This window comes from Cyanistes caeruleus, chromosome 4, assembly GCF_971803275.1.
Source record: "Cyanistes caeruleus chromosome 4, bCyaCae1.hap1.1, whole genome shotgun sequence".
In the NCBI taxonomy this organism is placed as follows: domain Eukaryota; kingdom Metazoa; phylum Chordata; class Aves; order Passeriformes; family Paridae; genus Cyanistes; species Cyanistes caeruleus.
In genome coordinates this window covers 35,956,144-35,968,161 of record NC_141704.1, presented here as the reverse complement: position 1 = coordinate 35,968,161, position 12,018 = coordinate 35,956,144, and the positions used below count along the sequence as shown (strand labels likewise).

The 12,018-nt window shown below is 37.1% G+C and overlaps 1 protein-coding gene across 4 annotated transcripts in view; it reads left to right on the top strand.

Moving 5' to 3' along the window:
• The first annotated feature begins 1,660 nt into the window (after window positions 1-1,660).
• NR1H4 (nuclear receptor subfamily 1 group H member 4) overlaps window positions 1,661-12,018 on the top strand; it is a 35,247-nt gene continuing 24,889 nt past the window's right edge. For 2 of the 4 annotated variants that reach the window (XM_023933935.2, XM_086885821.1), the window contains exons 1-2: window positions 1,661-1,770; window positions 7,013-7,152. In XM_023933935.2, the coding sequence (XP_023789703.2) occupies window positions 7,068-7,152 (85 nt within the window). In that variant the 5' untranslated portion in view covers window positions 1,661-1,770; window positions 7,013-7,067. Of the gene's footprint in view, window positions 1,771-2,489; window positions 2,583-7,012; window positions 7,153-11,048; window positions 11,230-12,018 lie in introns of those variants that run through there. The other 2 variants (XM_086885822.1, XM_086885823.1) reach the window with 2 other exon arrangements.

Sequence of the window (12,018 nt, the reverse complement as noted above, 5' to 3'; positions counted from 1 at the left end):
GTTTCCTAGGCACCACTGGAGTGGACATACAGTGGAAAGTGACAGCTGGGATGCTGGCATGCTTGATTGAAGAAACCACCTATCTCCTGTGGGTAGGCTTGTTTTGGAAAAATTCTCTTACTTGACAGTAATTTGTTGATTTTGATAAATGTGAATTTGTCAAACAGAAATCTCATTCACAGAAGAGAGATGGTCTTCAGAGAGTCAGAAATGACTCAGAGATCCTTAGTATTAAATGTATTTATCATATGTCCATTGCCTGCTGGAACGAGCTGTAGGCATAAATCCCTGGAAAAAGGAGTCCCTGGGGAGTTAGTTTCCAGTCACAGCCTTACAGCATCATTCTCCCATTGCTCTCTTCAGAAATCTGTCACTCTACAAGTGTTTGGGTGGCTACCAGGTGAATTTTCAAGGGACAGAACACATAAAAGAGACTCATTATTAATAATATTTTCATGAGAAATATAGAGAACTTACAGCGAATTTGAGTTTCCCTGATAAAAGCTTGAGGATTAATATACCTTTTTAAAGTATTATTTTTTCCCTTAAAATGAGGCAAAGTGAAGGAATTTTACTCTTGGTAATTTTAGGGCCAGCAGCTCTCACCTTTCTCAGAGAAAGGACCATGTTTGCTGCCCAATGCCTCTCTTTGCTCAAGTAGGAGGCACAGCTTGTGTCTCTGCGTTTTCAGTCTTGCTCAGACAGTGCAAATATTAGGGAAGGATGGACATCATACACTGTGTGGCAATCATGAACTCACCATTAGTGATGCTGTCAGTAGTCTCCCCTGACTGAAATTTGTCTCAGTACCACTGGCAGATCAGCTCATGCCACTGGGTGTGTTTAGCAATGCAAACCAGAGAATTATTATGCTTCCTGTGTAGGTGGGATGTTGAAATAAAACAGCCTCAATCCATTTCTCTTCACTTTAATTTCTTCTGTAGGGTAAATGGGGATGTGGTAGTTCAAGGTCCCCTTTATGTCAGTGACAGCACATCAGCATTTTCAGATACAGTGCAACCCACTCAAGGATGTGGTATTCCATCTACAGGTACCAATTTCCTCCACCTGTGCAGAACTAGTGCATGAGTCTGATAGATTTAAAATTAGGAGCCTCAGTTTCTTGTCTAGAGCTTTATGTGATGAGTCCAAATCAAAATGCTGCAGCTTTTTAGAGACTCTTGCAGATACAGGAATTAAACTTTAATGTCTTCACATCCCTGTGATGCTGTAATTTATAGGTTATTCTGCTTTGGTACTCAGTGTAATGCTCAGTCTCCCTAAAAGTGTGAAAAATAACAGAAAGACTTAAAAGTCAAGTTTATGTCTTGGAATAACATCTGACATCTTTGGACGGGAAAGACAAGGAGGCTGAGTATGTAATAAAAAAGTACATGTGTGAGAAAATATTGTAATTAGCAACAAGGTACTATCACCCCACTGTCTGAGTTAACTTCCCCTCTGCACCCAACCAGAGTATTAACGAGCATCTCAAATCTCTGTGCCCATGGTCAAGCTGGAATTCACATTTTAATACAGCCCATGTTTGGAGAGTTTCGCAAAGAAAAAAATGTTAATGAGTAATCCTTGTCCATTAGGGCACTGAGCCAATAAACCCAAGCTTTTATTCATTGTGTTATCACTACAGGCTTCTGCTAAACATGAAAGAAAAACAAAACAAAAATGTTCCTATGTGAGAATCATTAGGACACTGAACTGAGTGCAGAACTGTCTTACATCCTGCCATCTGCAGTCTTCCAGAAAAGAACAGTAAGTAATAATTCCTTCAACTGATAGCTCTTGCTGTTGTGTAATACAAAAGTAATTTTATCACCTGAATTATTTAGTGGATGTTAATGGATTTTTGATCAGAAAAAAAAAAATAAACTGAGGAATAATATAAGAAGCAATTTCATCCACAGAACTGTCTCAATAGTAAGAATTCCCTTTGGGAAAAATGGTAAGGTGAAAAATAAAGTCATGTTGAAATTTGTTTTTAGAAAGCTGGCTTCTTTGTGTCACTGGAACAGAAGGCATAAGTTTGATATTGACACTTTTCTTGCAACAGTGCTATCTAGTTAATTGTGTGCATTTGTGTTTGAAATTATATTTGTTTGGGTGGGGTTTCTTTGTTTTGGTTTGGTTCTTTTATCCTTTTAGAAACAGAAAATGTTTTCAATGGGAGAGCAGAGAAAAATCCAGAAAAGGAAAATTGTATTGTTTCATACAGTTTTTTCTTTGACAGTTCTGTGTAAAGATTCCAAGTGCATCTTCCAAAGTTGAAGATTTTAGCACATATTTCACATAACTAGGAAAAGTAACAGGGGGTTTCAAATTTCAAGTGATTGCTATTTGAATCCATTGCTACTTTTTTTTTTAAATTAATTTTTTTCTGAGTGCTCTTGCCACTCATTTATCTTCAGAAAATTCTAACTGTGGTGGAACACATTTTGCTTTTGTTATTTTTATTGCTATTGTTTGTGTTACAGAGAACCTAGAGATTGGGAATTATATCGGAATTGCACTAGTCTAAATGGCAGTCCAAAACCAAGTTAGAAATGGAGGGCTTTCAGTTTTTTCAGGTGAGACATGAAAAATATGCTGGAGAAAGCAAGAAACACACAAATGGTGTTTAGGAGGTAATCCCAGGCAGAGTCAGAAGCTGGCCCCACTCTTTGAACTTACCTCCTTATAGGAATGTCATTGACACTTCTCACAGAGTTTTCAGTTCTACTTGGGAGTCAGATACCTGATTCTGCTTCAGAATAAAGAAGCAGGAATATTCTATTTTATTTTTTTTTCCTGTCCTGTGTCTCTTTCCTGCTCTGATTTTAAATTCCATATTAAGAAATATAACCGAAAATTTCTAATAAACATTAGTCCCGCCTCTGCTTCTCAGACTTGCTCGTATGGTTGCTTGCATTTTGCATCAGTTGCTGTGTAGTTGCCTGTAGTGCTGTGCTTGCCAAAATGACCTGAGAGCAGCAGGCTGGGAACAGAGAGCATGAATCTTCCTACTGCTTTCAGGTCCCTTTGATACACTTTAAAATAAACAGGTAAGCAAATAAAATAGCTTCTCAAGTAACTGAGGCACTGCATTAAATATGCTACAGAAAGGCTATAAGGCCACATCAAACGCCTGTGATTGAGGTGGGAATCTATCTTCCCATTGATGTTAACAATGTTTGGATTGGGCCATAGATTAATGATGTTATTGAAATTTCTCTTTGAGCGATAGGCAGTCAGATGTGTGAAGAATAGGAAAATATTAAGGGACAGATGGAAGGAAACGTACTTCACTAATATTTGTGAAAGATTCTACATGTGCTTTGATATATCTCCCTTTGCTGAGTAATTGAGATAGATTCAGTCATTCTTCTGAAGGTGAACCACAATTAGACTGTCATGAAGTTTTTCTGATGATCAAATGTATTTTTACATTACTTGAAAGTGTGAGGCCATGATGCTTTTGTTTTCAGTGAGCTCAGTTGATTTAATTATTTCATCAAGAGACTTGGCTTTGCTTACACATAAGCCAGGGAAAGCTTTACTATTGACTGTAGCAAGGTCAGGGGTAGTGCACAGATAAGAGCCCACAGTAAAGATGAAACCTAGAGTTCAGTGGTAAGCCCAGTTGTGTACACATACGTATTTGTATACCTCAATGAACATATATCCCATAAGAAATTGGAATAAATATGTATATACAGCCATACAGTGGAAAAACAAGCCCTATACATAATAACATACATGTAAATTTTCTTAGTTAAACATACAATGTGTAAACACCCATTGATTGTTTTGAAGTATGTTAAAGGTTACATGTAATAAAAGTATGCAATTCTGAGCTCTTAACATGCAGTTGAAGATGATAATCTAAAGCAGTTGGGCACACATTTACTTTATACATACTGATCTCTGTTTTTCTTTGCTGTATATTTTGGCCTATGAAATTAATCTCCAAAGGTGGTGGAGTAAATTGGTTCATTTAAAATTAACTAAAAATTATTTGAAAAAAGAAACTTTCTAATTTATTACATGCCTCCTCTTTTCTCTTGAAGGGCTCTTATTTTGGAGAGCAATATTGATTTCCTGTGCTTCTATTGCCTTTATTTCAGCTTTTAAATGTCAGATGCTCTTTGTTTTTGTTGTTACCCCTCAGAATGGAGTAGTCCAATATAGTGACCTACATTATTCCCCAGAACTGAACAATGTATGGAGTAAATGTAGCTTAAATGCTCTGTATTGTGTACCTAGTGTAGGTCTTAGAGCTGGAAACCAGTATCTGCTGCTTTTAAATACATGTGAAATTAATTATATGGATAAATCTAACGTAGGTTAGATAGCTTACAGAAAGCTGGACTCAGGAGAAAATCAATGCCAAATATCAATCAGTATTTAATGAAGAGTTTGGTGTTCAGTGAAATTTACAATTCCAAAGGTAGATGCATTGGAAAATATATTTCTGGCCCTTTTTTATGGTGATCTTGTGCCTTGCAGAAACACCAAGAAAATAGGAGTAATCTCTTCCGTGAAATCTAGTAAATGGTCTACATCAGGTAGATATATTAAAGAAAATGAAGTATTAAAATGGTGGGAATTGTAAAATCATCATGAACATTTGGTTTGAACCGAATCCAGACAAAAATTTATGTGTCAGGAGGCACAGAGTTATGAAACCCGTAATGCACTACAATAGTGCAGATTATTACAAATATGTCCTCAAGAGTCTTACTATCAACAAGGCAGTATTAATATCACGAGAGTTGGGTCTTTTTGTGTGTGTATGCAAAGAATAATAGATTCTAAGGAATCCGTCTTGAAGTTAAAGAGAGGCAATGTAGAATGGTAAAAAATGGAATGTCCTCAAGGAAACAAGAAAGAAGTTTATAGACATATCAAAGAGGCTGTAAAAACAGACACTTTATAAGCATTTAGAAACATAGCTTGCCTGCTTTCTTCTTTATTTGCAGCAGAAACTATCAGGATGCAGAATATAAAACTTACAAGCTAAGAAGTTATGCATTGAAAATCTGACCATATATTGGCAGTAAATACTTTAAAGTAGATGTCTTCTCAGGACTGTATTTAAAGTATTTTGATATAACTTCCAACATTCCCTAAGGAGATAAACTCTAGGTTCTGTATGAACATACAGACATTCACAATCCAAGTGATGATGTTAGGTGTTTCAGCTAGGCCCTCAAACAGGGGCTGATGAGGAGTTATGAGTAGTAGTAGTAGTGGTGGTGGAACAGTCTTCATGTCTGGCTGTAAGGAACGCTGATCCTGCAAGGAGCTCTGAGGGCTGCACTCCCATGGGCTGCAAGGAAGATATTAGAGAGCTTGGAGATGAGGAGAGGGTGCTGATGGCCTCTCTCCTCTGGTCTTCAACAACAAAATCCAGAAAAATATTCATTAGCCCTCTGAAAATACCTCGTTTTGATGCTTTTCTTGCTGGCCATTATAATGGTTCTGACTGTGCTGCTGTCTTCTCCCATCTCAGAACACTTGTAATGGGCTTTAAGAGGAATCCCATCCCAAGGGTTTGTCATGGGTATTTCATGAGAAATCTGTCTGTCAGGAATTTTAAGACCTTAGAGCCACGTGGGTGGCCCCACCTCTTGATTTCAGCAGATAACTTCCCTGGAAAATGAGGCAGCAAGGAAATAAAATGGTTGGAAGTAAACCTGGACCTAGTGGGGTGGCTGGGCTGGTTGCCAAACCCCATCCGGGATACAGGGAGCTTTTCTGCTGTTGCAAAACTACGTTTCTGTGCTAGATTTGAGACTGTTTACATGTGATTTGCCACAAGAACCCTATCTGGTCCGTGATACAAGTAGCTTTTGACATTTCTAAGTAAACTGTTTAAATTATCTGTGGGCAGACATCTAAAATGCATCTGTCTAATTAGAGGGCCTCTGTTTATGTTAAAGAACTTAATGAATCCTTACGGACAAATCTGAATATAATTACAGTGTGCTTGCCACTCTCCCAAGCTCCTTCCCAGCCTGCTCAGCACTGGGGCCCCCTGCAGCATTCACGTTTTTGTCAGATGACTTCATTTCTGCTCAAGAAACACGCTGAGCCCTGACTGGGAAGCAGACTGGGCTGTAACTCTCAAATGCCTTCAGTGAGTGGAAGTGCCCAGGGACAGTCCCACGGTAATAAAACCAAATCAAGAATTAAGACTGTAAAACAAAGGAAAACAGATTGTTGTCAACTTTACGCAGGATCCTCTTGGTGTCTTTATAAGCCCTTGAGACATAAGCTCCTTGGTGGAGCTCCTCATTTCCCTGTTGGTCCTGCCTCAAGTGCAGTCTGGAGATGGCCCACTCCAGCCATGTGAGCTGGGCAAGGGAGCCCCTTCCACACCTTCCACACCTTCCACACCTTCCACACCTTCCACACCTTCCACACCTCTCCCAGCCTCCCCAAGCGAGAACTCTGTGGCTGCCTGAGACCAGAGAGAGAGCGGATGGGCGAGTTATCAGAGCAAGGCTTGGCTTTCTGTGCTTGTCACCATTTATCTTGTTCAGTAATTAGTGAAGACAAGATAAAGAGCTGGTCCCTAGAAACTAAACTCAAGTTTCCTGTCTATGTTTTCCTGATCTAGCCAAAAAATTACAGTTTTTCAGTAAGTGAAAGCAATGAAATAATGAAAGGGTGGTGAAAAATAATGCAAACCACTGGTATTGCATGGTAGGGGGGCTGGGCAATGTGCCCTCAGGAGGTCAGGCCAGTGTTTCTGTCTGAATATTTGAATAAATTTGGGCATGAACCATTATTAATTTAAAATGAACAGAAAGAAGGTAAATAAAATAAGCCACAGCAAGGAAAAAAAACCAGTCTGGATGTAGCATTTTACTTAAAGGCTGAATTAGGTATTGTAATTTCAAGACAGTATTTGTTACAGCAAATATTGAAACAACCTCCTGCATCCTGCTTTACACTAGGTACACTAAAATTAGTTATCTTGCTATAAATATTCTTTTTGCTTCATATGTTTCAGGGTCTCTTTTCAACCTCCTGTTTAATCAGCATATTCCTCCTGAACTGAAGAATAAATGGGATCTGAAATGAATTTAATAGGACATCATCAGCTGGCCAGTGCTGATGGATTTCCCCTTGCTGAAGGTCCTCATTTGTTTGGTAAGTCACCAATTTAGGTTGAAATTGCAAGCTATCCTATACTCAGAAACCTGGAAGAAAATGAACTGAAATTTCAAGTCAAGGATATGTGGCTGAAACGTGCCAACCTTCTTGAATCTTCAGTACTTATGAGAAGAATAACAAACAATAGATCTGTGGTGGTAGTGTAATCCTGCACATTATTGCTCTTATCACTGCTCACAGCAGAAACTGTGGGTTGTTTTTGTGACACTTCTAATACTGGAGATCATTTGGCAAAAACAGACCTTTGTATGGAGGCTAGATGTTGCCTTCATATGAGTCACTTAAATCAAGCTGAGCAGATATATTTCCAGTTAATCTGTAATGAAATTATAGTGCAATGTATTTGCATTGCCGTATTATGCAAATTTATGAAAGTAATTTCACCTAAATTAAAATCTTTGTCTTATTAAGACCATTAAAAACTTACCCTATTAACTTCAGTGCACAAGAAAATTTATAAAGCAGGCTGGACAGTCTCCTTGCTCCAATTCCACTGAATTTTTCAAGGCTAAGCATGAGTTTGTTAATGAGTGAAAAATTATTGGTCAATATTTTGTAAGCATGGGTAAGCTATTTTCTGATATATGTACTGCTAAGAAAAAAAAGAGAATAATACTTTTTTTTTGCCTTTCATTTGACAAGAGAGTGTGTCCTTCATTGAGTGAGTTATGATGCATTGAAGGCCTCAAATGCAATACAGACCTCCAAAAAATGCTGCAACGCTTCAGAAGTTTACAGTCCAAATAAGACCAGAATTCTGCCTTTTTGCGTATTGGAAAAACCGAACACATTCCAGTTTCACCTGTCTGAAACAAGAGTAGTGCCTGGGGCATGGAAGGAAGGGCTCTGGCACCCAGAGACACTCCAGCTGCAGAGCTCCTAGAAGTCAGGACCATCATCCATACAAGTCAGACCACTTGCAGTGTCCTGGCTCCATACAGCTAAACTAAAGCTTTATCACTAATGATAAGCACAACCCACTCCATTATTGCGTGTTACTGGCTTTTATCCCTCTTTGTCTTGGGGTTTGGTTGGAGAAATGTTGTGGAGTTGTTAAAAGAAATATATGCTAGCAGCTAGACAACTCCTTGACTACCTCTTAATTCCAATGTCAAATGATATACAGAGAGGAGAATGATGTTCAAGTCTAGGGTGCCAAATCTTATATCTAATCATCTTTCAAAACTCCTGCATACCTGAGTTACTTCAGGGCTTTGTCAAGAAATTTCCCCCCCAATATCTAAGTTTTCATTAATTATTTCATTGTTTTTAAGGAATAATTATAATGTTGCTTGAAAATACAAGAATGTGAATATAAAGAACTTTCCCTCCGCAGGGTAATCTTACTTACAAATTGTGAAGCTTTCACAAGAGGGATTGTGTCTCTCATTATAGGTGTTCAGAGCTTAGCACAATGGAGATTTAATTCAAACTGACATTTCTGTAACAGAAAGAAATAATGCATTAAGGAGTTGAATCAGGGGTCCCATTAGAAAGAAAACTTAGCACTCCTGCTGTGTTTCACTTAAGCTGACTTTTGTTTTGTGGAGTGTCACTAATACTGTGTCTTTTTTGCTTTTGTGGCTGGAAAAAAGACTATCAGAAATAATATGCAACCAAGTGCACAGAGAAAGTTACTCATTCTGAAAATATGACTCCATCTAAGCAAAACACTTGTAGGAAATGGTTTTGCCTCTCAATTATTTATCATTGTAATTTATTTGCAATTTTTGACATTCAGTTTTGGCAGGAAGTGACTTGTGTACCCCAGAAAACAGGAAGAAAGCTTTTCTTTTAGATGGTCCTTATAATGCATGTTTCTTTTAGGTCTTTTCATACATTGCAGATCAAAAATGAAAAATTGCTGGCTTACAAACATTACCCTTTATAAAAACCAGTCTCCTCTATCCAAAGATGCATACACATATTCTATAAAAAAAACCTTGGAAATACATTTGTTTTCACTATGCTTCATTCAGTCTATGGGGAGAGTGTTCTTAGACCTTTGGAAGCAAATCTAATTGCATCTCCAAACATTAGCTCCAGGTTCAGCTCTTTCAAAAGAAATGTCAATTCTGAGTTGCCTGTGCTTTGAGCCTCATCAGCATGGTAATTCCAGGGCACTTCTACATCCTTAGCCTCAAGACTTCTAGATGCAGCAGGTTTCAGGAAAAAGCTTTTCCACCTTTCAGTAGATGAAAATTGTATGCTGCCATTTTAAGTGTGTTTTAACCATAGTTTATCCCTTCTGCAGTTTAAGCCCCTGGGAAAAGAGCCTCAAAATGCAAATGTGGAGGGATCTTTAGCCTAGTTAGAGTGAGGGTCCTTCCCTTCCACCCTGTCCTCCTACAAATCTGCTTTTCTTTCTCTAACTCTCTCCTCAGGTGATTTAGAAAGGTTTTATATTTGTGTGGCACCTGAAATATATAGAGTATGTGACTCAAACTATCATTTCTATGATAACTAAGTAGCAGGCCTCTAAAGTACTAGCTCCATTCTATTTTCTGTGAAAGCATCTTGTGTAGAAGCTGCTAGTATGCAAGATACTAAATGTGAAACTTCAGATATCAGAAATGGAATTATTTCTAAGAAGCTGAAAAAAATTTATGTGCTTAGTTTGAATGAAGACTTATTTCAAATATTTTCATGTATTTCAAGTATTTTTTTGATGGCCTGAAAATGTTTCCTTGTAATGTGACATTAAAATATAACTAGACAAGAAATCCCACCCTCACTGTACATGTCCCTAGCTGGGGAAGAAATTTTTGTGGGAAATGAACACTCTTACAAGCTGTACTGAAAAGGATGAGGAAGAATGAAAAAAAAATAAATTACATGCAACAGAGGGGAAAAAGAACCATTATGGCTAAACTTCTTAATGATAGGATAACAAATACCATTGAAAATTGTTGTGGACACAGAACAATGCCTAAGAGGAGCTTAAAAGGCTGACTCCTTTTAGTTAAATCTGCATATTTTTTCTGGTTTTTTGTTTGGTTTGGTTTGTGTTTTTTTGGTTTCTGGGTTTTTTTTGTTGCCACTGTTTGGTTTTCGAGGTTTTGGGGGTTTTTCTTTTTGTTTTGTTTTGTTTTTTTCTTTTTCTTTTTTAATAAACAACAGTAATAAAAGTAATAAAAAATTAGTAGGGTCAAGTGTCCAAACCAATTAAACAGCTTCAGGATCATAAGATATGTTAAATAACTTCTTGTCTTTAGCACCACCTGGCAGTTGATGCAACATCTGTCTTCATCCCTGCAGAGAAGATAATTAGACTCATAACTGACCCCCAAATCAAAGAGAAACAAACCAGCACAAATTAAAACAGAAAACATTGGAAGCATAATAATTATTAAGAGAGCCAAACCAAACAGAGGGGCAATGTGAGTAAAAAATTTAATGAGAAGGGCAGATTGGATGTGGCTTTCAGCAACCTGTTCAAGAGGAAGGTGTCCCTTCCTATTGCAGGATTTGGAACTAGATGATCTTTATGGCCCTTCCAGCCCAAACCATTCTATCTTGTCATACAGGCGTGTCCAGTATGGTCTGAGCACTTTTGCCTTTTTTTGAGAATGCAATGATTCTGCACTTAAAAAAACTTGCTTTCTGTGATACTGGAGTGGTTAATCTATTGCACAGAACCACCTGACCTTACCAAACATTTACTGGTACAAAATTTTCTTGTAACTAAACCACAATAGGTACAAAAATACAATGGTTAGGCTACTTGGAGGCATCCTCTCAAACTGGTGACCAAATTTTATCCAAGTAAATCCATACTGGGAACAGACATTGTTTCCGGCTTTTACAGACAAGTTGCTTGTAATGAAGTTAATTAGTAAACTATATAACCTCTGGTCTGTATCACTCCTTTCTAGTCTTAAAGAAAGTTCTCACAGTAAAGAAGTGAGCGGGACACAGACAAAGCAGAATTAAGAAGGTTCATGTATATATAGACTTTAGGATGTAAAAAGAAAAAGAGAGAGAAATGAGGACTGAGGCACCTTAAGGAGAATATTTTTTGTCAAGACATGGTCAGACTGAACACAGCCTGAGGTAGGATACTGCCATATTCTCACCTGGACATTTTTATCTGTTCTTTTACTTTTCATTGAAATGGTAGGATGCTATTAGATTTTTTTAAACCAAGTGATCTTTAAAAAATATGCAAATAATTTGTTCAGAATTAAACCAGAATTTTATTAATGGCTATGCTGTGGTTTCTGAATTACCTAATTCTGAATATTGTTATTTTATTATGTTTCTTCAGGAATAATGAAGGAGAGCCAGGGGTTCATATTTTAAGCCTGATGAGAATTTAGTTCTCTTTGTTGAACTTCATATTAGTGGAACAATAAGTTTTACTTTAAAATGTGATCTCATTGTAATTTCTGTTATTTCTGTAATATTCTGCATAAAATCACCTTTGGCTTACAAAGAATCTCAGTATAATTCTGAAAACAGTTTCTTCATACTGACAAAGAATATTTATACAATTCAAATATTTTTTAAAGTTTCATGTAAAATATTCTGTGTACAAACTTAAAGTAACAGAGTAAAACTCTCTAATAAGATTTAGCTGTAAGTGGAAAAAATGTTTGAAAAACAATGATCACATGCATGTGAAGGTTTCACTTTTTTTTTGTCAGCTTTTGATATTTTTGTGAAAGGCTTTAATTGAAAAATGCTTATTTACAAAATATAAGATTTGCAAATAGAAAAAAATCTGCAGGTGTACTTGTAACTTAATATTTGTGCTTAAATATTCTTTCCTTAAAAATCTGAAAGGTATCCTTCCAAAAGGAAAAAGAGATAAATGTTTGAAAATATTTGAAACCACACAAA